This window comes from Elephantulus edwardii, unplaced genomic scaffold (genome assembly GCF_000299155.1).
Source record: "Elephantulus edwardii isolate Elephantulus edwardi_28Jun2011 unplaced genomic scaffold, EleEdw1.0 scaffold00082, whole genome shotgun sequence".
In the NCBI taxonomy this organism is placed as follows: domain Eukaryota; kingdom Metazoa; phylum Chordata; class Mammalia; order Macroscelidea; family Macroscelididae; genus Elephantulus; species Elephantulus edwardii.
The window spans coordinates 2,897,714-2,925,238 of NW_006399832.1; the positions used below are offsets into that span (position 1 = coordinate 2,897,714).

General features: G+C 36.1%; 1 protein-coding gene across 1 annotated transcript in view; it reads right to left on the reverse strand.

The window, feature by feature from the left end:
* Nucleotides 1-27,525, reverse strand: part of AP3B1 (adaptor-related protein complex 3, beta 1 subunit) — a 358,199-nt gene that overhangs the window by 211,279 nt on the left and 119,395 nt on the right. The window contains exon 9 of the mRNA XM_006889841.1: nucleotides 20,990-21,172. Within this exon, the coding sequence (XP_006889903.1) occupies nucleotides 20,990-21,172 (183 nt within the window). The remainder of the gene's footprint in view (nucleotides 1-20,989; nucleotides 21,173-27,525) is intronic.

Sequence of the window (27,525 nt, forward strand, 5' to 3'; positions counted from 1 at the left end):
GCGCAGGAGAGGAAGGCCCTCTATGAGGTGGATTGATTCAGTGACTGGGATCATTGGAATGGGAGTGTCAGAGACAGTGCGACTGGCACAGGACAGAGCAGAATTTAGGGCTGTTGTACATAGGGTCGCTATGAGTCCCAGGCGACTCGACGGCACATAACAACAACAACAACAACTGTGTGTCAGGGCTATGTCCTCTCTCCATAACCTATTCAATCTGTAAGGCAAACAAATCATCTGAGAAACTGGACTTTATGAAGAAGAGTGTGGCATCAAGACTGGAGGAAGGCTCATCAACAACCTGCATTATGCATATAGCACAACCATCCTTGGAAGTCAGAAGGACCTGAGTATGTGACGCAGAGGATAGCAGACTCTAGCCTTCAATATGGACTACATCTTAATATCAAGAAAACGAATGTCCTTCACACTGAACCAACATTCAGATGGATAGAGAAAAGATTGAAATTGCCATTTATTTCCTCTTGCTTAGATCCAAAGTCAACAGCCTTGGAACCTGAGTAATCAGGAGATCAGGAGACATATTGCACTGAGAGTCTGCTGTCAAGGATCTCTCCAAAGTCCTGAAGAGCAATGATGTCAGTTTAAAGACCAAGTTTCCAATCATCTGCTATGCACCTGAGAGCTGGACAATGAGTAAGGATGATAGAATAAGAATCGATACATAAGAGTTGTTTTGTTGAAGTAGAATGTTAAATATACTTTCCATGGACTGTCAAAAGAACAAGCAGGTAGGTGTTGGACAAAGTGCAACCAGAACGATCCTTGTAGGCAATGCTCCACCTCTCATATTTTGAACGTGCTGTTAGGAAAGGCTATTCCTTGGAAAAGGACATCATGCCTGGAAAGTTGAAGCAAAGGAGAAACCAACCTTCAATGTGATGGACTGATGCAATGTCTGCTGCTCTGAGCTCAAAGGTGGTTGGGGATGATGAGTGTGGTGCAGGACAGAGTAGAGATTCTTTTTGTTTGTTATTATTATTAATTTTAATGAAAATTTACAGACATTTTGGATTTCAATTCATTGTTGCACTTTTCTTCCTGCCCACCCCACCCCTCCAGTTTGTTCTTATCTTTGAAAAGGAAAAGAAAAAAATCTTTCATTGTTATATAATCTCTCCCCCCCTCAAGTCCACTCTACTATGTAGCCTTTATTCTGGACTCATATCATGACAGTAATACCTAGTCATACACCTTTTAAACAGTTCTCGTTCTCTCTCTCTCTCTCATGTTTTAATGCAGTATACATAATTTATGCCATCTTTCTCAATCTCCACCCAGCCCGTATGTCAGTCCCATTTTACAACAGTAACACTATGTAGTATTTGTCCTTTTGAGACTAAGATATTTCACTCAGCGTAATGTTAAGATTTACTGTTCACAGAGTCACTAGGCGTAGTACTCAACTCAATGGCACTTAACAAAAACTGTATATAAAAGAACTCCATCAAGTAAGCAAAGGAAATATTAGTGTCTTTTTCATGTAAGAAAAAGAAATTGAGATAAAAGTCAGAGACTGAAAGTGGTGTGAATTGGATTTAAAATAAAATTCATTATTTCTCTTATTATCAGCTCCCTTAATTACCTTGGAATATATAATAAGGAAATTAAAGACAAAGACTTGAATTCACATTGCATGAATTTCCAAATACCTAGCCAAACATGAGTATCATTTTGAGATTTTTTTTCACCTTGTCAAAACAATCTCTGAAATCTAAAACAGTCCCATCGACTCTTCTGCCATGTTTTAAAGCTTGTCTTTAGACCCCATCATAACATTCCTAGGTAATCTGAGATTAAACAACAGCACAGATATACAATAATATAGTTCCCTGGTACTGAGTTAGGTGTCTTTAACAAGTCCACTGAGTTGGTTTTGACTCAAAAGTGACTCAATATAGAATGGAACAAAATGCTGCCTGTCCCTGCCCCATCCTCACAATCCTGCTGTTTTAAAATCTATTAAATGAATGCATCCATTATAGCAATTCATGTTGTCAAATGGCTTTCACCATTCTGTTAACCCTCTACTCTAACAAGCATGATGGTCTTCTCTAGGAACTGGTCACTCCAGAGAACATAACCAAAGAACGTGCAAGCAGTCTCAGCAAAGGTGCTTTTAAGATGAATAATGGCAATATTTTTTCCAAAACAAATATTTTCATTTATTCCCACCATTTGTCTGTTGTCATTGCTCAAGTTATGTCATTAATATCAATTACTACCACTGGCAATCAGGTGAGCAGGTTTCGGCAGGGCTTGCATATCTGTACAAACTAAAAGTGTGGAACTTCAACTTCTGAGAAAGCTGGAAATTTTATGAGTATCAGCAGAAGATTATCTCATATTATGACAATGAGTCCCTCAGGATGAAAAGGCCTCAAACTGTAACTGAGGAAGAGCTGACTCCTCAAAGTATAGTCAACCTTAATGACATGGATGTGTAAAGCTTTTAAAAATTTCCATCTGCTGATGTGGCCTAATTCAAAAGAAAACAGTTGCCAACATTCATTCATAATCAGGAAATGTAGTGTATACAGTATGAATATAGGAAAACTGTAAGTCATCAATGAAATGGAACACATAAAGATCAATACTCTAGGCATTAAAGAGCAGAAATGGACTGGTATTGGACATTCTAAACCAAACAAGCACATAAATGGTCTACCATGACAAGCCACAAGCTGCTCCATAGGAGAAAGTTGGGCAATTTCTTCCTGTGTAATTTACTGCCTTGAAAAAATCCGGTGGGAGGGTTACATATAGGTTGGTTCTGACTCCACAGTATATAACAACAATATGAAAGGAATGACAAAGTTAAAGGGTGTATTTTCATTTTATATTGGCTTGCATACAAAATTTCTATACATTGAATTTCATTTATATACAGAGTGTTTCACACATTCCTCTAAGCATACCATGTTTTACACAATCATTCCCATACATTGTGATTTCTAAAATTAACCAACAGTTGTCCTGGTCCACCATTATCCTGCCTGTTCAGGTCCCCACTAGATCTTTCCTAATACGTTCAGTGCCTCCCTCTGTCCACCAAACTCTGCGGCCTTGTGATCCCTCACTCTCCCCATCCTCTCCCCACTGTTAGGCCTCCTCCTCCCTTCCCATCCTGCTTTGAACTTTTGTATGCATCTTAATAGGTCTTATGCAGTATTTGTCCTTATGAGGCTGAGTTGGCTCATTTAATAATGCTCTCCAGCCTCTCTCATAGTACATTGTATTTTTTTTAAAAAAATCATTCCTTCTGAGTGCTGAATAGTATTCCATGGTATTAATGTACCACAATTTCCCAAATCATTAGTTTGTTGATAGACATCTGGACTGTTTCCATTTTCTTGCTACTGTGAATAATGCTGCCACTAACAATGGTATACAAATTGCTACTTGTGTCTCAGTTCTCTTTTTATAAAATTCATTGTTAAAAGGAACATTTCAAGACTTATCTTGAAGAATAACATTATCAGTGAAAGGTTAATATCCATATGCCTACAAGGAATACCAGTAATACTATGGATGATTAGTAATATCATAGTTACTCATTAAATTAGCTTTACAATATGGATTCACACTAAAGGAAATATTTGCTAGGAAGAAAGACCCTATCAATCACATTTTTTTCATTAATTCAATTTAAAAGGGAGAGTGTGGGAAGTACCTTTCCAAAAAGTTAGATGCATGTAAAGCAACATAGGACACATACACAGGTCTGCTATCTTTTCTCCACTCTGTGTGATAACTATTATACTTACCACTTTACATGTTTTATACCACAGTCCAATGAGCACTATAGCACACAGGTGGATGTGTGGGTTTGAGGAACATTGAACACTGAATCTCCCCCATATATCACAATTATGTTAACACCTATGCATAGTAACTTTGTGTTGAGCCACTATGAAAATTCACAATGTTCAACTGCCCACAATCCTCATTTCTTAGGAATACATGTATTCTAGTATATAAAAAAAGCAAACTTCCTGATTACAAAGGTTTCTATAGACTATTACTGTAAAGTAACACTCTCCAAAAGTAGTGACTTCTGTGAGTTTGCCTCCAATAAGTTATCTTCATTTTTAAGAGACATTTCTCAAATTTTCTTGAAATGAAATACAGTCATAGTAGTTGCCGAACATGATGAACCTAAGGCTTCTAAGACATGGAAAGCATTCTAATGAATGAAAATTAGATTTATCTACGTACTGGAGAACATAAAAACAATCATTTTTTTTGTTTCAAATTTTAGAGTTTTTTTTCATACAACTATAACATATGAAACAAATGTAAAGCCATCCTAAGTTGTTATTGGTGTTGTTAGGTCCCATAAAGTCAAGCCTGACTCATAGCAACCCTATGAACAACCAATCTGAATGCTGCTCTTTCCTGTGCGAACTTCACAATCTCTGACACGTGAGCCCAGTGCTAAAGTCATTATGTCAATGGCTGAGTGCCTTCCTCTCCTGCACTGTCCCTCCACCTTTCCAAGCATGATGTTTCTTCTCCGAGGACTAGCCTCTCCTAGCACCATGCTCAAAGTATGTGAGATGAAGCTCCTTATTCTTGCCTCCTTGGCTTCACCTTCTCTAAGATGTATCTGTTTCCTCATTGGGCAGTCCATGGGATATTCAGTACTCTCCTCATAACTCAAATACATAGCAAGTGACTGAAAAGACCATGACCTGAATCCAGCACACCGTAGTCCTCAAACTAACAAAACTAGTGCTCAGTAATTTGGAGAGGACCCTGACTACAGACTTCCCCAGTGCAGTATGTCTCCTGATCTCCTGACAGCTGATACCAAGTGCACCGAATGTGGATCCAAGTAAGATGAATTTGTTGACAATTTCAATCTTTTCTACATCTATCATGATGTTGTCTATAGGTCCATTGGAGAGAATTTTTGTTTTCTTGATTCTGAGATACAATACATATTGAAGGCTACAGTGTTTGAACTTCCATAGCAGCAAATGTTTCCTAACGGAATCCATTGTTGTTGTAGTTGTTAAGTGTTGTCAAGTCATAGATGACTCATAGCGACCCTATGAACAAAAGACCTGATCACTTGTCTAACTTTCATAATTTCTACATGTTCATAGAGAGAGTTCCAGAAGCAAACCATTTTGGAAGTGGATCCCACTCCTACTTCCAAGCTTGTTTTAATCGAGAAACTCCACCAAACACTATCCACCATGGGTAACCACTATCACATTTGGCATATCAGTGTCACAGTGTTTAGCATCACAGCAGCCACGAGTTACCTCGGTATAAAAATACACAGACCAGAGCTATACCACTTAAAAGAATGTTTGATAAAAAACAATTCAAATCAGGCATGAGGGCCACAGATTAAAATCAATCACCTTGGATTTGCTAGCATGACTTTCTGTCCACTATGCCAACATGGCTCTCTCTATGCTGTTATTAAGTATAAGTAGAAACAATAATTATTCCTCATGTATTCTGTCCTTACTTTAATAGAAAAAAAGGCTAAAAATTGATGGAAGTATAGGCTACTTTAGGGTATAAATAACAAATGGGTTATAAAGTAAACCTGTTACAATACTTGAGCACATTCCTTTTATTTTTTACAATGCTGACACACATCTTTACTAATTTTAAAATCATATGGTATTCCTTTTTTCATTTGAATGACAGTAATTTCTACATGAGTACAATGACGTGTTCTGAAATTCCCATTTTCCACAATGTTATCTAGAATTTGTTTTGATCTACACAGTTGAACATCTTTGCATAAAACACAGAGTAATCAACTTTGTGGTATTCTCTGCTTTCAGTCACCTGACATCAGCAAGGATATCCTATATTCAATGTCCTTTTCTGAATCCAGCTGGAATTTCTAGGAGTCCTCTGTTATTATACTGTTCCAACAGTTTTTGGGTTTTTATTATTAATTTTAATTAAAATTTACAGAGACTTTGGATTTCTTAAAGAATGTTGCTGTTGTTGTTGCTGTGTGCTACTGAGTCGCCTGTGACTCATAGCAACTCTATGTACAACAGCCCTATACCCTACTCTATCCTGTGACAGTCTCACTGTCTGCAACAAACCTACCTCGACTACCCAAGTCACTGAATCAATCTACCTCACTGAGAGTCTTCCTCTCCTATGTGGTCCGTTCATCTTCCCATGCATGACATCCTTCTCCATGGATTGGTCCCCCCCCAGAAACATATCCAAAGTATGGCAGATGAAGCTTCAGAATCCTTGTCTCCAAGGAGCAGCATGGTTTAACCCTCTCTAGGTTGAGCCTGTTTGTTTCTTAGCAGTCCCTGGTATAGTTAATACTCTTCTCCAGCACCACAGCTCAAAGGCATCAATTCTCTTTCTATCATCCCTAGCCATTGTCCAGCTATCTGATACATTTTCTATCATCCCTAGCCATTGTCCAGCTATCTGATGCATTTTCTATCATCCCTAGCCATTGTCCAGCTATCTGATGCATTTTCTATCATCCCTAGCCATTGTCCAGCTATCTGGCGCATAGCAAGTGACTGCAAAGACCATGGCCTGTAACAGGTGCACTTCAGTCTCCAGAGTGACATAGCTGCTCTTCACTACTTTGGAGAGGTCTCTAACAGCGGACTTTCCCATTGCAATACGTCTTTTAATTTCCTGGCTGCTGGTGCCCAGACTGTTGACTGTGGAACCAAGTAAACTAAAACTGTTAACAATCTCAATCTCTTCACCATCCATCCTGATGCTGCCAATTGGCCCAGTGGTGAAAATCTTTGTCTTCTTGATATCTGAGCTTCAATGCATATTGAAGGCTGAAGTCCTTGCCCTTCTGCAGCAAGCACTTCAGGTTCTCCTCATTTTCAGCAAGCAGGGTTGTATCATCTGCGTAATACAGATTGTTGATGAATCTTCCTCCAATCCTGCTACATTTCTCCTCATACAGCTTCCTGTATAATCTGTTCTGCATATAGGTTGAAAAGGCATGGAGAATAGGTCACATCGCTGGCATACACCCTTCCCAATTTTGAACCATGCAGTGTTTCCTTGCTCTGTTTGGATGGGTGCCCCTGGTCCAAGTATAAGTTTCGCATTAGCATGATCAAGAGTTCTGGGATTCACATTCTTCTGAGAGTCAGCCACAGTTTGTTGTGCTCCACACAGGCAAATCCCTGCTTTCACCAAGATCCATCAACATCAGCTACATTACTCTGGTACCATACCCCCTTCTAAACTCAGACTTCAATTCTGGCAGTTATTTGATGGATGATGTGCTCTGTCCAGTTGTTTCTGGATAATCTTCAGCAGAATCTTGCTTGCGTATGATATGAATGATACTGTCCGATAATTTCCACACTCTGTTAGGTAACCTTTCTTTGGAATGGGAACAAATACAGGTCAGTTGGCCAAGTGGTTGTCCTCCAGATTTCGTAACACAGCTTGGAGAGCACATCTACGACAGCATCTGTTAGTTGAAATATGTCAACTGGTATACCACCAATTCCTAGGGCCTTATTAAATTTGTACTTATCAGTATAATCAGTACCACTATTCCTATGGCTGTCAGGTGCTGTCAAGCTCTCTACAATTCATAGTTGACCCTATGAATAATAGGTCTGAACGTTGGCCTATCCTATGTCATCTTCAGTATCTCAGATGTAACTGAGCCCATTGTTACACTCACTCCTAATTTTTCAGGTCTACCTCTCTTTTGCCAACCTTCCCTCTTTCCAAGCATAATGTCCAATCTAACTTCAAAAAGACCCTATTTGGGGAAAAAAATACCCTGTTTGTACTTCCTCCAAGACTGATTTGCTTGTTTTTTTGGTTGTCCATGGGACATTCAGTAGTCTTTTCTAATATCATACCTCAAAGGCACCAATCCTTCTGTTATTCCATTGTCCAACTTAAAGATGAATAGAAAGTAAATTAAAATACCATCCTTTGGATCAGTGGCATCTTAATCTTTAAAGTTACTTTCTTTTTCTTAAGTACTTTAGAGACGTCCGTAACAGTTGATTTTCCGAAAAACGAAATGTCTTCAGATTTCCTGGCTGCTACTGTCTGTCATGAGTGATAGCTGTGGATCCAAATAAGACAAATTCTTGACAATGTCAATTCAAAGGAATCGATTCCTATTCTGTCATCTTTAGTCACTGTCCAGCTCTCTGATGCAAAGCAAGTAAATGCAAAGTCTCTGGCTTGGATCAGGCACACCTCAGCCTCTACACTAATAGCATTGCTGTTTAGTACTCTGTAGAGAGGTCTTTGACAGCAAATACTCCTAAAAGCACTTTGCCTTTTTATTTCCTGACTGCTGGTGCCAAGAGTGTTGACTGTGGACACTAGCAAGCTGAAACTGTTAACAATCTTAATCACTTCTCCGTCTATGATGGCGCTGCCAATTGGCCCTGTGGTCATAATCTTTGTTTTCTTGATGTTCAGATTCAATCTATATTAAAGACTGCAGTCCTTGACCTTGTACAGAAACACTTCATGTCTTCCTCAGTTTCAGCAAGCACTTTTGTGTCATCTGCATAACACAAGCTGTTGATGAGTTTTCCTTCCAATTGTGATGTCCCACATTCCGCCTCATAAAGTGCAGCCTCCTGAATAATCTGTTCTACATACAGACTGAAAAGGTATAGAGACAGGATACAGGATGTATTCTTGATTTTGAACGATGCCCTGTTTCCTTGCTTTTTTCTGACGACTGCCTCCTTGTCCACATATATGTTCCAAATGAGCACAATCAAGTGTTCTGAGATCAGCCCCTAACTCATGATAACATCAAGCACAGTAGTGCATGATGCTGCTCTATCATGTGATATTCCCATGACTGTCAGATGATTACTAGATCATGGGAATCTGTAAGGCTTTCCCTATCTAATTTTCAGAACAAACAAATCTATCCTAGAGGAAGTGCAACCTGAGTTCTAAGAGACAAAGTTGGTCAAACTCTGGGCAAGCCTCACATACTTTGGAAATAGCTGTTCAAAGGCAACAAAAAAGACATCATGCTGGGAAAGGTAGAATGTCAGCACAAGAAAGACCAATTATGAATGAGACAGATTGTAACAGTGGGTTTGAGCACAGCTAAGACTGCAAGAATGGGGCAAGACTGGGAAAAGGTTTGATTTGTTACTCACAGAATCACTACGACTCAGTATTAACTCAACGGTATCTAACTACAACTAACAGAAGTAAACTGCCAAGCCCTTCTTCCTTATCCACTGTGTTTTTGGAGACAATCAATTCTCTCAGAGCAGTGGGTGGATTACAACTCGGTGCATTTGGGACTGAAGTTCAGCTTCTTACCACTAGGCCAACAGAGCTCCCTAAACCACTACAGTTGTTGTTGTGTACCATGAAGTTGGAAATGACCCACAGCTGATCCTTCAGCAGGTTTTCAGAGGCAGTCATTTACATGGGAGGAGGCTGCCTATTCTTCTACAATGTAGCTAGTGGATTTGAACCTCTAATACCTTCAGCACTGCACCTCAGCTTCTTACCAACCAGGCTACCAGAGCTCCATAAACTACAACTATCTTGCTGGAATTAAACTGTCATTGAGTCAGAACTGACTAATATCTGAGTCTCTGCGCTGTATATTTCATAGGAGATTGGCCATAACTCTCTCAGGATGCTGCTAGTGGATTCAAACTCCCAGAGAGGGTTTAACCTTTGGGTTAGCAATGCAAAGCTTCATAGGCTATGTCACAGAGCTCCCAATGAATGAAATTTAGTGGTAAAGAGTTGAACTGTCAACACAAATAAGAAGATTCAAATCAGCTAGCTGTTCTGTGGGAGAAATATGGACAGTCTTCTAGGCAATTTATTGCATCTGAAAATTTACTATACTGGAGGGTCAGTTTCAATTAAACAGTATATGGTAATACCCAATACCAACGCCATCCCTTATAGAATCACACAGCACTACCACCCCTTATATAAGCACACACGACTACCACTCCACAGGACCAAAGGCTATTCAAACAAGAGTCTATAATTAGGGCATTAAATACCCATACCTCTAACCGAAAATGAAAGAAAACTACTTCACTCGAACAGTTTAGAATCCAGTCATACACATTATACTATGAAAGAGAATATTCAAAGCGCAAAGAAATAAAGAAAAAAGCATATAAAGCACAAATAAAGAAACCAATCTAAGAGAATACAGATAAAAAATAAATTCCCCAAGAAGTTAGTAAGAATATAAAAAAACATGATACATAAATTCAAAAACAGGAGGGGAAAGGAAATTGAAACCTCAGTAAATTAACTGAAGACCAAAACTGTATCAATACTGAATTAAATGAAATAAACAGCAAATAGAATGTTGTTGCTGTTGTTATGTGCTGTCGAGTCCCTTGCGACTCATAGTAACCCTATGTACAATAGCCCTAAATCCTGCTCTATCTTGTGCCAATCACACTGCCTCCGACACCCATTCCAATTACCCCAGTCACTGACTCAATGCACCTCACAAAAGGTCTTGCCCTCCTGTGCTGTCCCCTCCACCCTCCCAAGAATGATGTCCCTCTCCAAGGACCAGTCCCTCCTTACAACATGTCCAAAGTAAGTCAGAAAAAGCCTCAGAACCCTTGCCTCCAAGGAGCAACCTGGTTTAACCTTCTCCAGGACAAATCTGTTTGTTTCCTTAGCAGCCCATGATACACTCAATACTCTTCGCCAGCACCACAGCTCAAAGGAATCAATTCTCCTTCTATCCTCCCTAGTCATTGTCCAGCTCTCTGACGCATAACAAGTGATTGCAAAGACCATGGCCTATATCAGACGCACCTCAGTCTCCAAAGAGACACCATTGCTCTTCAGTACTTTGGAGAGGTCCCTAACAGCAGACTTTCCATCTTTTAATTTCCTGGCTTCTGGTGACAAGGATGTTGACTGTGGAGCCAAGCAAACTAAAGCTGTGAACAATCTCAAGCTCTTCACCATCCATCCTGATGCTACCAATAGGTCCAGTGGTGAGAATCTTTGTCTTCTTGATATTGAGCATCAATCCATATTGAAGGCTGCAGTCCTTGACCCTCTATAGCAAGCACTTGAGGTCCTCCCCATTTTCAGCAAGCAGGGTTGTGTCATCGGCAAAACGCAAATTGTTGGTAGCTCTTCCACCAATCCTGACGCCACACTTCTCCTCATAGAAGCCAGCCTCTCGTATAATCTGTTCTGCATACAGGTTGAAAAGGTATGGAGACAGGACACATCCCTGGTGTACGCCCTTCCCAATTTTGAACCATGCAGTTTCCTCGCTCTGTTCTGACGACTGCCTCTTGGTCCAAGTATAGGTTTCACATTACCAAGATCAAGTGTTCTGGGATTCTCATTCTTCTCAGAGTCAGTCAGTTTGTCAAATGCCTTTGCATAGTCAATGAAACACAAACAGATATTCTTCTGGTATTCCCGGCTGTCAGCTAAGATCCATCTAACATCAGCTACAATATCCCTAGTACCATGACCCCTTCTAAGCCCAGCCTGGACTTCTGGCAGTTCTCTGTTTATGTGCCGTTCCAGTCATTTTTGAATAATCTTCAGTAGACTCTTGCTTGCATATGAAATCAGTGAGATTGTTCTATAGTTTCCACACTCTACTGGGTCAGCATTCTTTGGAATGGGAACAAATATAGATCTCTTCCAGTCAGTTGGCCAAGTGGTTGTTCTCCAGATTTCCTGCCACAACTTGGTGAGCATATTCAGGGCAGCATCAGTTAGCTGAAATCCATCAATTGGTGTAACATCTATTCCTAGGGCCTTGTTTTTTGCTATTTTCTTCAAAGTAGCTTGAACTTACTCCTTCATCACCATAGGTTCTTCCTCATATGTTATTTCATGAAATTCTTCTGTGTCTGCCAATTCCTTTCTATAAAGTGACTCAGTATATTCTTTCCATCTTCTTTTAATACTTCCTGGATCATTTAATATTCTGCCTAAAGCATTCTTTTTTTTTTTTCTTCTATCTGTGAGCATTCTTGATTACAGAAACTCAAGGTTTGAATTTGTTCTTCAGTTCCTTGAGCTTAAGAAATGCTGAACAAGTTCAGCCCTTTTGATTTTTCTGGCTCCAGCTCCTTGAACATTTCATTATATTTTGCTTTGTCATCTTGTGCTGCCTTTTCAAATCTTCTATTCAACTCTTTAGCATCTTGAATTCTTCCTTCTGCTTTGGCTTCTCTGCACTCCAGTGCAATATTCTGAGTTTCTTATGACATCCATGTTGGTCTTTTTTTTTTTTTAATGTTCTGTCTTTGTAATGACCATCTGCACTCTTCCTGGATGATACCTTTGACATCCTCCCACAACTAATGTAGTTTCCACAAACAGAATAGACCACTGAAAATCAACTTACTGATAATGAAAAGACTTGAAATCACTGCCCCCGCCCAAAAAAAGATATTAAAACAACTTTAGAAAGACGATATACAGTGTAGACAAAGATTATAAAGCAGGATAAATGGAAACCCAAAAGGCACCAACTGATAAATTAAACAGAAACGTCAATCTTAGAAGAAAAACAAAACCTCCTTAACTAAAGATGTGAATCAACAGATTGCAAAGAACAAGTTACAGACACATAACCTGACTAATTTTCAAAAAAAATTAAGAAAGATTTTTGGCATCCAAGCAAAAAGTAAAATTAAGCGACTTACTAAAGGGAAATAATGTGGCTGTCCTCAGACTTCTTCACAGCAACATTCGCTTTTTGTTGTTGTTGTTGTTGTTATGTGCCATCGAGTCACCTGCGACTCATAGCAACCCTATGTACAGCAGCCCTAAACTCCGCTCTGTCCTGTGCCAATCACACCGTCTCTGACACTCCCATCCCAATTATCCCAGTCACTGAATCAATCCAACTCATAGAGGGCCTTCCTCTCCTGCGCTGTCCCTCCACCCTCCCAAGCATGATGTCCCTCTCCAAGGACCGGTCTCTCCTCACAACATGTCCAAAGTATGTTAGACGGAGCCTCAGAATCCTTGCCTCCAAGGAGCCACCTGGTTTAACCCTTTCCAGGACAAATCTGTTTGTTTTCCTAGCAGTCCATGGTATACTCAATACTCTTCTCCACCACCACAGCTCAAAGGCATCAATTCTCCTTCTATCCTCCTTAGTCATTGTCCAGCTCTCTGATGCATAACAAGTGATTGCAAAGACCATGGCCTATATCAGACGCACCTTAGTCTCCAGAGAGACACCATTGCTCTTCGGTACTTTGGAGAGGTCCCTAACACCAGACTTTCCCATGGCAATGCACCTTTTAATTTCCTGGCTGCTGGTGCCAAGAGTGTTGACTATGGAGCCAAGCAAACTAAAGCTATGTACAATCTCAATCTCTTCACCATCCATCCTGATGCTGCCAATTGGTCCAGTGGTGAGAATCTTTGTCTTCTTGACATTGAGCCTCAATCCATATTGTAGGCTGCAGTCCTTGACACTCTGCAACAGGCACTTCAGATCCTCTTCAGTTTCAGCAAGCAGGGTTGTGTCATCTGCATAAGGCAGGTTGTTGATAAATCGTCCACCAATCTTGACCCCACATTTCTCCTCATAGAGCCCAGCCTCCCGGATAATCTGTTCTGCATATAGGTTGAAAAGGTATGGAGATGGGATGCATCCCTGGCGTACGCTCTTCCCAATTTTGAACCATGCAGTGTTCCCTTGCTCTGTTGTGACAACTGCCTCCTGGTCCAAGTATAGGTTTTGCATTAACATGATCAAGTGTTCTGGGATTCCCATTCTTCTCAGAGTCAGCCATAGCTTGTTATGATCTACACAGTCAAATGCCTTTGCATAGTCAATGAAACACAAATAGATATTCTTCTGGTATTCCCGGCTGTCAGCTAAGATCCATCTAACATCAGCTACAATATCTCTAGTATCACAACCCCTTCTAAACCCAGCCTGGACTTCTGGTAGTTCTCTGTTGATGTGCTGGTCCAGTCATTTTTGGATAATCTTCAGTAAAATCTTGCTTGCATGTGAAATCAGTGAGATTCTCTTTTTAGGGAAGGTAAAAAAAGTTGTGTCAAGCATAAAGGTAATGATAAAACATCTGCAAACACATGAGATTTAAAAGATCACTAACCCAAGAGGGTCAAATGTGAGAGTGACACTGAAAGTCTTGAGCAGTGATTAAGAATTACAGGAGAAGAAATGGTGTGATTAAGTTGTCATGCTGAAAAAGAGTATGGAATAGCTCATGATCTACCAAAAGAACAAAAGATATGTCCTGGAAAGGGTGCAGCCAGAGTACACCTTAGAGGCAAAGATGACGAAGCTCCTTCTTTTACACTTTGGACATATAGCTATGCAAGGCTACTCCTTGGAGAAGGACATCATGCTTAGAAAGAAAGAGGGTCAACAAAGGAGAGGAAAACCCTCAATGAAAGGGAAAGACACTTCGACTTCAGCAATGGGCTCTAGGGTCTCAGAGACAATGAGGATGGCACAGGATGGCTGTTCACAGGGTCGCAATGAATCATACTCGACTCAACAGTACCTACTAACAACAACAATGCTATAAAAGAACTTATATGAATGACAGAATGAAAAACACTGACTTACTAGTTTTCATTCAAATCATAATAAGGGCGGGGCAGAACCCTAATTTAATTCACTCCAAGTATGATTTTAAACTCATATACACAAAATACTTACCCACATCAGTTATATATTTTCAGAAAGGAGAATAAAAAAAACCCACACAAAAGGAAAAATGTTTGTGGAAGGAGGTAAGCATGTGAGAAAACAATAAGTTTCCCATTATCCCAACCAGTTTATTTCAATAAACATCTCGCTTTCCAGAAATGAGTCCTATAGCCAGGAGAGATAATTATTATTAACTGATCTACTCATTATTCTGAACATAATATAACCAAGTAACTCAATACAGTCAGACCTGACCTTCTAGTGGGTTTTTGGAGGCTGTAAATAACATGAAAATAAATTGTCAATCTTTCTCCTGCTGGTGAATTGAAATTGCCAAAATTTCTGTAATGAAAATGAAAACTTAATGAAATTAGCATCTAGAATTTGGGTTCCCAAAGACAAGACTTGGATATCAACCGAGTCCATTCGTAGTATTTTTGTATTTGTAGAAAAACTTGCATCAAGCAGTTATATAAATGAATGTTGCGTTTTGACAAGTTTTTATGTTAGAGCTACCTCTAAAAAACTAAAACATTTATCTTAAAAGTAAAACAAAATTGTAAAATTCTGAACATTAAACTTAACATTCTTAAACTCATATAAGGTTTTGTAATTGAAGGATACACACACCCACATACCCATTTTAGAGCTGAAGAAAGGGAAGAGGGTGTGGGTGGGTGGGTGGGTGTGGGGGGGGGTGTATGTGCGTGTTTGTGTGTGTGTAAAAATAAAGAGGAGATAAGGGAAAGAGAAAAAGGAGAAAGGAAATTAATCATTGCAAATGTCAATGATAAAAATACTGCCACAAGAATTCTATTTGTTGAATTCAGGCACTAAAAAGATATGTAAGACCTTTAATTCCAAACTACAAAAAAATAAAATATTTAGATCCTTTTAAAACTGTCATTAACAAGAAAAAGTTCCATTTTAAATACCTAGATTCATAAAATTAAAAACATTCATATCAGGCCAAACTGTCAGAATTTTATTAACGTCACTGTAGGTTCGTTTTAAAAATCATTCTTAAAATTTACTATGTGTTATATTTTAAAATCTATTTCTTTAAAAAAAACTTAAGTCTTACAAAATTTCTATTTATGCTTCAAATGTAATTTGAATTACATGAAAAAAATATTTAAGTAATTCTATAGCCTTGAAAATTATTCAAACTTAATCTAAAGTAAAAAAAAAAACAAACCACAGGGATAGCAAAGAGTAAGGTAAATTTAAGAAAATAAAAATGCAAATATGCATTTTAGCAGTCTCTTGAATTTATTAACCTAAAAGGTTTAATTTCCATTTTCCTGCATCAGCTTTATTTATAAAATGTCGTGCCCTATAAATATGCTGTTATTTTCTATAGTCAAGTACCCTCTTAACAAATCTTCTCATTAATATGTAAATTCAAAGTCAATCGGTCTTCTCCCTGACAGGCCCATGAATTCCTAGTGCACTGTATAATCGGCTTTGACTTGGCATCCACTATTTATCATCAAAGATGTCAGTTAGAAAAATTATGGAAAATACACTGCAATTGATATGACTGCAATCTACTTTGTCAACACTTAATTGTTCCTCAAATCACACATTTACATATAAACAGCCTAAATACTGATCTATAATGATGCAAATAAACTAAATTAAAATTCTCTTCTGCCCCAGAAGCTTGTTGTATATGATGTGTTCATTTGAGAATTTATTGACACAAGCATGTACATGAGCTCATCTCAAAATGAGTATTTCTACTAATATCATTTCTCTCCAAAGCAATTTTGCTATCTTTCAAGCATATAAACAACAACAACCAAAAAAAACCTTTAAAATTCAATGAAACATATGATTTTCCTCTTTGACAAGCAAATTTAATCATAGTTATTGCCATTTTCTAATTGCAATGTTTGAGTACTACTTATTGAGCACAACATTAGCTGTGACATGAACACTACCAGTAAATATATGGAACTTAGTAAGGTAACCACAAACACTTTTCATTTTTTAATTAAAAGTCACAAAGTAGTAAGAGTATCAAAGAAAAAACAATTACCTGTTTTGTTTATATTTTGATTTTACTTTTTATAACCACTTAGATGAGTTGTTTAAACTGTTTTCATTTCTTTATCTCTAACATAATTAACAATGCCATATCTCAAAATGTTACATACGTTTACAAAATAATAAATTGCAAAGCATTTTCTCTTAGTAACTGAGACACTTTATTTCATTGAATGTTAACTTTTTAAGTTGTGCTGCCAACCCAAAGATACAGTTTGTATCTACTAGGTGCTTGCTCTGTGTATCTAGGAGCAATCTTCTCCTATGTGATTTATTGCGTCAAAATCTTCTGGAGGGTCAGCTATGCATGGGTTCCAACTTGACAGTACACACCAACATTAAGTCAAAATATTATTTTATTGGTCTTTTCCCAATTCATGATTTATTTTGCTTCAAGGTTAATTTCTCAAGTAGTAGTATTCATACAGCATTTATGCAAGTGACTTCTACCTGGATAACAAAGGAAATCTTAATTTTGGGAAGAGCCAGAATAAAGATCTTTCTTCTCCGTTGATTTTACAAAACAAAAGACGATTCTAGCAACTCAACACTGACTGATTCTTCTAAAGCACTATTGTGCTTGTTGTTCCTATTGTTGTTGTTTTGTACCTTTGAGTGGGAATCAACTCACAGCTGACTCTTCTGAAGGTTTTTGGAGACAATAAATCACATGAGAGGAGACTGTCTATTGTCATCCCAGTCTAAAATAATACTAACCTTGCTTCACTACTTGATATGCTTGTAACAACATAAGATTTGAGACAAGGAAGCAGATATAATTGCTAGGTAACTTCTCGTCTAGGTCAAAAAGCCCAGAAACCTACCAAAGGCAGGACAGCTCGATGAAAAGTTTCATTAAAGGGAATCTTGCTCCTATCAAGAAAGAAAAAGTAGAGACTACAACACATTCTTTTTGGGCCAGAGATTCCTGAACGACACAGAAACCTACACCAGCCGATCAGCAACAGAAGTGATGGAGGAGTGCCAGAGGCTGGTGTGTGTGAGAGAGAGGAATGATAACTGCTGCTCCATGAAGTCAAGAGACAAGACACCTTAAACAGTAGAACTAAAAGTGTTTTGTAACACTGGCCTAGTCCAGAGACAGTCAGCAAAGGTGAAGGTTACAAGGAGGCTTGTTTGAATGCAAACTTGTGAAGACACTGTCCTGCAAGAACTGAACCGGATACTAAGTCTTTCTGCCCTAAATTGTAATGTATTAATTCCCTAATAAACCCCATAATCATGGAGGAAAAATTTCTCCGTTAAAAAAAAGTTTAAGAGTGGCTAGCTGAAAAAGTGAGCATGAACATGGTCCAAATGTTGATGATCTACCTTTTTAATACTTTTTTGTATGTTTAGTACCAAATAGAATACACAGACACATACATACATACAGGTATATAGGCACCTACCTTGATTATTTATAGGAACTAACCAAAATTGTCAACTAGAAATTAAACCATCCAAGAATAATTTTTCTATGAATTCGAGTCCATTCATATCATAGGCAGCTAATAAATAAATAAGTCGATAATTATTGTCTCCAAGTCATCAGTCTAAGGATTGTTATTACAAAGATGACTTTTATTTTGTGGTGGTTTTTTTGTTTTGTTTTTTTTGCGGGGGGCATGGCCACCAATGAGGGACGCCCCTCGGCCAATGCACGCCTCACCGCTCGACCAGCCTATTTTGTTTTAATCTCACCATGTGTTTTGTTTACACTGCTTTTACAATTTAAATTTTTTTACATGTACGCTTTTACACTTTCACGAAAGTAGCTGCTGGTGGATTCATTGTAAAGGAAAAAACAAAACCAGTCCACAATATAAATGAACGAAATATAATGTAAATGAAGGACTGCACAGAACACACACAGAAAATTTTTTTAATAAAGTATGCTTGGACAAATCATCTATTTAAGGGGTTTTGTCCCCTTGTAAGTATTTCACTCCAAGATTAAGTATATACTTTGCATATGAATAGCAAGTAAAGTCAATGCCTGAAACTACAAAACTGTACACTCTGGTGGACCATCACCAAACCTGGCCATTTCTTTGGTGGGACAATAGCATCTTGGGCAACATGAAATTAGAAAAGCAACACAAGCATTGAAAACAATTTGAATTAGGCTAATAACCCATCATTTAGAATAATACCCAGGTCAGAATGCATCTAAGTGGTAAAGACAGTAATGATTTAGTCCAACTCCAGTGCTAGGGGAAATAATCGGACTGCATCTCATGTTGTTAATAGTGTTCACAAAGTTAACACATAAAAACACACAAAGAAGTCATACAGTGCCAATACTTCAAATTTCATCTCAAAATAATAAATTAATACAGTTGTGTAGAATTCATCTTCTTTGCTCTTGCACAAAGCTTTAAAAATTTGTTTTATTTAAAACTAAAATTTTTTTAAAACAAAAAAACAAGTGGATATTTTAATGTCTTGTTTATTTTAAAAATTGGTAAAGACAGCATATATTTTAGCTCCAATTTCTACACAAAGATGAAACAAAGGATTTCTTACATAAAGGCAGTGAAATTATTTTCTAATAACAGAAAAGTAAAACAAAACTTTTAATTAGTGAGAGTGGTTAAATAAGCCACAATTAAAAACCTTTACATAACAGGTAGGGGGGGAGCTATGAGTAACATATTTGAAAATAACTTGCTGAAATAAAATAAATAAGTTAATAATAAAAATCTCTTGTCCAGGCTCCATCAAAAGTATTTTCAACAGAGACATCTAGCCAAAAAGAGCATCAACTATATAATAAAAAATTGTATTTGTAAAATATTAATAAAAATAAACATATATAAAATGTATAAACATGTATAAAATACCACATATGAATGGTAAAATTTCAACAATTTAAGAACACATAACAGCTTGCATACTAATAATTTAAACAAGGCTCAAAATGTATGCCATTTTTTTTCAAATAGCTTGCTCACTTTCTTGCTATCAAAATTAGAACAATATTTCAAAAATTCTTTTTAATAAGCTATTTGGATTAAAAAACCTAAAATCATTTTTAGTATCAGTATAATACTAAATATAACCCTGAAATCTATTTCATACTTACTTAAAAGCCTGGCATCAGAGCAAGTCTTACGAACATTTTTTTTTACAATTCCCCCCCTCACTTAAATTTTATTTCTGTTTAACAAAAGCATCTAAAGTGTACTGAGTACTCAAGTCCTATGCATATACTTGGGTACAAACTACTTTGACACAACTGGATGGTGAGAGTTTTTTGGACTTCTGTTTTTTGCAAAACATACTTTATAAAGTTTTCTTAATATTGCTTGTTAAAAATGCAAATATCACACTATTAAAATTAATTTGCTAGTCTTATAATACGTTGTCCTTAATTTATTTAAAATAGATTTAAACCTTATACTTAAATCATAAATATATAAATCCTAAGAGATTTCTATTCAAACTTTGTATAAAATTAAAGTTATATAGATTGCTCAAAAACTAAAAAGAACCAAATATCTTTTGGGGGGGGGACACAATCAAACACCCCAAGACACTTTAACAAATACTTAACTATTAATCTTATTAAAATTAAATAAAATATAAATGTCTAAAAAAACTATAAAACCAGGAAAAAGTATTTTAAAATACTTTAGCTTTAAAGCTTCAGAAATTTATGTTATAAAAGCAAGAAATTACCAAGCTTAGTATAAGCCTCGATGCTACACAAACATATTACCTGCTTTTGACAAAAGGCCTAAAATAGGTGGGGTTCAGAAATGTGGACAGAACATTGAAGCCCAAAAGTCACTGTGAGGGCAGTGGTTGTCATTATGTCAGAAACACCTCACAGCTGACCCTTTACAAAAGCACTCACACAGGAGAACACGTCATGGTTTTCTCCCTCTGAGCAGCTGGTGGATCTGAACTACGTGCCTTTGGGTTGACAGCACAATTCTTTACTGCCAGACCACCAGAGCTCCCATGAAACTCATTAGTAAAGGGGGAGAAACATCCATGGTTTGGTAATGATATTGTAAACACTGTCACACTAAAATATTATCTATTATGCCACTAATTATGTATTAATCAGTGCCTAAACAGTGAACTACTTTTGTTATTTGTTCTCTACTTTTCCAAAAGGATGTGATAAAAATGAACCCTGACATATGCAGATTTCAGTATTTTATTACTCAACTGTTTTACATAATTTTTAATTTCATCCATTTCCTTAGTTTCTTTTATTAAGTGTTAAGATTTTTGCACACTTACCTCTTTCCAAGGACTGACAAATTGTGTACGAGCATATCGAGTTAGCATGTGGATTATGACAACCTGGCCCCACTCTTCTACATCCACTAGCAAATTACATAATTTGCGATAATTCTTGTGAATCAGATCTATTCTATCGGGACATACTTCTTCAAAAGCCATCACAACACTGCCAGCTACCAGCTAAAAACAAAAGAAATATTAACTCATTAAAAAAACTGTCACCTCATTAAAGAAAAAGTCTATTCAGGCATTCTATTAGGGTAATCAGCTTTATAACAATCAATAGTTAAAACACTTCATCATTTGATGAAAATGACTGCTTCCACTTGAAAAATAAATACATTCTAAAAGTATAACCCCATTAAAGAATATTTTAATATCTATAACATGTTCATAATTAACACTATTCTAAAGGGTGGTTAATTTCCATTTTTTTCATATCTGGTTCAATTTCAATAAACTGCACATATATGAATTAGATAAATTAACCTTGTATATTTTCCATTTTTTAAGCTAGCCTCAATTCTAATCTAAAGATTTATTACATAGTATATAATAATATTCAGTGAAAAAATAAATCAAGAAAATAATCAGATCACCTTCTCTAAGTTTGAGGCTGGCAATTCAATTACACAATCAACTTATCTTAGTATGCACAGTATATGGAAAAAGCTATACATATTTTAAACATAAAAACACTTTCAAATCTTAAAATGTTTTAATCCAGCTATTGTTTATACTACTATAGTTCATTTTTTTATTATTAAATTTTATTAATTTTAATGAACTACTATAGTTAATTTACAAAGAACATAGTAGCTAAAATGTTAGTAACTATCACTTATAAATATAACGTGTATCATATATATCTTACTTATGTATATAATGTGTATAAAATATTACCAAGAAAAGTCAGTTTTCTCCAAGACTATATAATGAAATAGAAATGCAATTTTTAAAACTGTTATGTTTTTAAAAAGCAGTGAAATTAAGATTTTGCTTATATAAAACCACAAGCTCAGCAGAATATATAATATACTAACACTTCTATATACACACCACTGATACATATTTAGTCAACAATACAGGTTTGAAAAACAAATTAATTCTATATTCTTCCTGAACACCAAGGATCTTCATTTTAGTGTCTAAAAGTTCCCCAATGACTCAAATAAGCAATTAAATAGAAATATAACTTACTGAAATGGTACTTTTTGAAAAATATTAGGTACAATGATATTCATATTTTTAGAGTTTGTCCCTCTACTTGGCTGACATTTAGTTTATTAATATGCAACCAACAATACAATTGAAAGAAAACAGCTCAGAATATAGACTTGCTATTATGCTAAACAAGTTTCAAGCCCTGTGGGGATTTTATGAATTACCAATCAGTATAAACGTGAAGCCGCATTTATTGACTCCAGCCCTGCCCATGTACTGGTGCCTGCTGGTCCCAGCATGGATGCAACTCAATTGAGACAGCAAAGACATGATTATTTTTGTGAGCTAAATAAAAATGTATTATACATATAATTTCTATTTGCTATTGATATGGAAAGAAAGTTAAGATGACATTTTCAACCCTACATTTAGATACCTTCTCCACAAATCACTCTTCAATATTATAAAGTCTGTGGTAACCTGGTTACAATTATTACTATTTAAAAATTATATCTACTATAAAAACAGCTTAGTATTTGTGATATAAACCAGAAAGAATGCTAATATAGAAAATTTAATAATGCAATTGAGAATAAGATAATCCATGCAACTAAAAATAGTTTTTAAAACTTAAAAATATATACTAAATAAAATCAAGTTATTCTGCTTAACTGTAGAAATCCAATTTTTTCAAATGTATTCACAATTAAGAATACATCCTTAACAAAGCTACAACCTGATATGAAATTTTAAGCAGAGAGGGGTGTAACAATTTGAAAGTACTAACAAAGTATTAAGACAAAAATCAGAAAACACAGGAAATACTGAATTATTCAAATACAAATAAAAGTTAAAAGGAAAAAAAATCAGAAGAATGTAAAGAAATACCTTTACAAAATAAAATGGACCAGTTTTTAGAAACGTAATTGTATAGTTTTAACAGACTGACTCTGAGCTAACACTGGCAGAAGAACCAAAAATTTTAATCTATTAAATGTTAAACATTGTTTAAAATGTTCAAAATTAAAATAAAATTATCTACTTTGTTTTTAAAACCAAAAATATTGGTTCCTAAAAAGCAGATAGTAAATTTCCATTTCACTGTGTCAATACTAGCTTTTTATGTAAGGGGGAAAATAAATCACTCAAACAAAACTAGCAATGAGCTCATCAAATTCAAATGCAGTTTTCCATTTATGTATTTTTTATATTAAAGCAATAAACATGGCTCATTTATCTTCCCTTGGTTGCCACGTTTTTCTGTGCTGTTGCTATGAACTTCAGCCATTAGCTGTGCTCCAAGGTAAACTACATGAACCATCAACAAAAGTGACACCCCATCTATGGAGTTCATATTTTCTCCAGATTATCTATGCTAGTTGACAAGCTGGTAATGAAAAAAATCACACTAAGCAAATGGTTCCTCTAATAACAATAAATTTTCTATAAAATTATGAAGGGTACAAAACGTTTCCTTGCATCTATTTTGTCATGAATTCTAATTAACGTTGCAAAAACCTGAGAGTGCTGGGTCATCACAAGAAGTGCATCAAGGTTTGATTGATAATATGGTATAAGTTGGCCAATGCTGCCAAGATTTTCTTCTCTTAAATTAATGGCCATCCAGCCTGCCCTAATCATACAACCCAAATGATATTCCCCTTCTTATTTCAATTTTCTAGAGGCATGGAAAATGGGAAAGATCAGTCATTTATCTTCTAATAGCTGGATAATAGATCTATCACAATAAAACATCTGCACAAACTCAGAGGTAGGTTTCTTCCCCCCCCCACAACAGTGAAGCTTTTACCAACATTAAATCAATAACTTATAAAATGGTGTCTTACCATCACAGTTCAGCTATGAATTACCAATTTATTCATTAAACATCACTCTAGTTAAAATTAAGAAACTTTATTCTTTAAAAAAATTAATAAATCAGTAATTGATGTTTAAATATATCTACATTTTAAAATATATAATAATTTAACAATTATAGTAAATAAAATTAAAAAGAGATATATTCTCTACATTTTGTCATTTCAAAAATGTTGACAGTTTTTCAGGACCTATCAAAAGATTGTTTTTAAAATAAGCTTATAAGAAGTAAATAACATCTTGCTTTATAAGGCATAACAATTCAAACTGAAAATTTTTACTCCTGTGCTTAAACTACATACCAACTATTTTCTAAAAAGAAAAGTAAGACAGAATGTTTTAAACTTTAAAAATGAAATCACAACTGACCATGAGGATAACTATGCAATAAAAGTAAAAATGTATTTAGGCATACATTATATGGAGAAAAATCCCTCAGATAATTGTATAACATCTAAACACATACAATAGAATACAAAGGAAAATTACAACACTGTTTTAGAAATGCTAGAATATGGAAAATATTGATTTTAAGATTTTTGTAGTAACTTTCAAACTGTCAATACATTAGAAAAAGTTACTTAAATAATTGGAGCTCAATAACTACATTACTAAACCCAAAGTGGTTTATTTTTTTAAAGGGACTAACAAGGGAGCTCTGGTGGCCTAGGGGCAAAGAAGCTGCACTGCAATCCCAAAAGTGCATGGTTTGAATCCAACAGATGCTCTTCTGGAGAAGGAGGGATAATCTCCTCCTGTACCAGTCAGATCTGATTTTACGGTACATACACAAAAAATAATAAAAGTTTTTAAAAAATAATTATTTTAAAAAATAATTTTTTTAAAAAAGGGACTGACAAAAGGGCAAATATTGGTCTTTTTCTTATAAAGAAGAAAAACCATGCTGTTAAAATAGTCTTACATTTTCTACCTTTTCTTAAAATGAGAATCACATAACTTTTTAAAATTTCAAATGTGATAAAATCTTCATTCATGCAACAAAAAAAACATGTGAAAGCATATTTTACAACCAAAAGAGGCCAAATAATGAATGCTTCAGAGATTAATCTCTTCTATAAATACTCATGGTATCAGCAGCCAGATCAGAAGACATAATGCCTTGAGAAATTTAAATGTCAGAGACCTCTCCAAATTACTGAGAAGCAATTATGCCAGTCTGAAAACTAAGGTGCACCTGACTCAGGGGACATTCTTTACAATCATTTCAATCCTGATTCTACATCCTCTTCATAAAGCCCAGTCTCTTAAATTGTCTCTTCTGTATATAGATTGAAAGGTATGGAGACAGGTCACATCACCGATACACTCCTTTTCTGATTTTGAATCATGCACTCTTACCTTGTTCTGTTCTGAAAACTGCCTCCTGATCCAAGTATAGATTTTGCATAAAAACAACCAAGTGTTCTTGGATTCCCCCTCTTCTCAGAGTTAGCCACAGTTTGTTGTGATCCACACAGTCAAATGCCTTTGCTGTAGTCAATGAAACTCAGATAGACACTCCTTTGGTATTGTCTGCTTTCTGCCAAGATCCATCTGACACTGGTGATAATATCTCTAGTACTACAAACTCTTCTAAACCCAGCTTGTATTTCTGGTAGTTCTCTTGTCAATGTATTGTTCCATTCATTTTGGGATGATCTTCAGGCAAGATTTTGCTTGCGTGTGCTATTAGTGATAATGTTCAATAATCTTCACACTCTGTCAGGTCACCTTATTTTGGAATGGGAATAAATACAGATCTCTTCCAGTAATTTGGCCAGGTAGTTGTCCTCCAGATTGCTTGGCACAACCTGGAGAGCACGTCCAGGGCAGCATCTGCTTGGTGAAATATGTCAACTGGCATTCCATCAAGTCCTGGGGCCTTATTTTTTTTTTTTTTTTGCCAAGTCCTTCAAGTAGCCTGCACTTCCTCTTTTACCACCATTGTCTCTTGATCATATGTTGTTTCATAAAATTCTCCTGTGTCAACCAATTCTTTTTGGTACAGTGACTCTATATACGCCTTCCATCCTCTTTTAATGTTTCCTATATCATTCAATATTCTGCCCATAGTGCCCAAAGTATTCTAATTCATGGCTTGAAGCTGTTCTTTAGTTCCTTTAGCTTAAGAAATGCCAAGTAAGTTCGGTCCTTTTGATTTTCCAACTCCAGCTCCTTGCACATTTCAATGTAATACACTTTGCTTTGTCTTCCCAAGCTACCCTTCAAAATCTTCTATTCAGCTCCCTAATGTCTTGAATTTTTCCCTTTGCTTGGGCTTCTTAGTGCTCTAGTACAATATTCAGAGTCTCTTCTGACATTCATTTTGGTCTTTTCATCTCTTCTGTTTTTGTAATGACGTTTTGCATTCCTCGTGGAAGGCATTCTGATAACCTCCTACAGCTAATCTACTCTTCATTCATCAGTATTCAAGGCCTCAAACCTATTTCTGAGTTGGGTTTTAAATTCAGGATCAAACTTAATTCCTGTAAATTTGATTTAACTTTCTTTCACTTTAACTTGGAGCTGCATACTAGTTCAAGGTCTGTTCCACAATCAGCAACTATCCTTTTCACTGCTGATAATGAACTTCTCCAATGATTCCTTCCACAGATGTAATCAATCTGATTCCTGTGCATACTATGAGGGGAAATTCATGTGAATGGCCTGCATTAATGATTCTAATAAAAGGTATCTGAATTTATGGAATTCCATCAATCTATCACCAGCCTCATTTCTGTCACCAAGTCCATGTTTTCCAACTACTGATTCTTCTTCTTGGTTTCCAACAACTGTAATCCCCTCACCTATTATTATTAATACAGAGTTGATGGTATGTTCAATTGAATATAATATACAAGTATTAAAAATTATAAAAATGAAAAAGAAAATATAAGTAATTCATCTGATGAAAATCACATGCAAAAGATAATGAGTCAACTCCACTACACTCCAAAATTAATAAAACACCCTCAAACACTCTGAAAGAAGCATCTGAAGATAGAAAAAATCAGAACATGAATTAGACACTTAAAACATGATAATAAAAAGGAAATCAAAGTGAGATCATGGAAGAAACTGAGTAAGAACACATGGAATCAAACCTGAAGACTAAATAGAAAGGACTCCAAGGAAGTTAAGAATGGAATGAAAACTAAATAAAAAATTAAAGAGAAAGAATAAAAGCAATGAGGAAAAAAAAAATCGGGGAGCCTGAAACTTTAAAAAAACAAAAAATGAGAATAAAACTTACATAACATTTAAATCCAAAAGGTAACAATGAAATAGAATATTTAAACTTGTCAAACTCAACAACTCCATTAGGTTTTCAAGGTTGAAAGTCTTAATAGAAAGAGACTGCCTGCTCATCTTTGTCCCATGAAGCGGCTGGTAGATTCAAAACTCCAGAGATGCTCAATTTTGGGGTTAGCAATGCAATAGAGTAGGTACTATGCCACCCAGGTTGTTTTGGGGTGTTTTGTTATTATTAT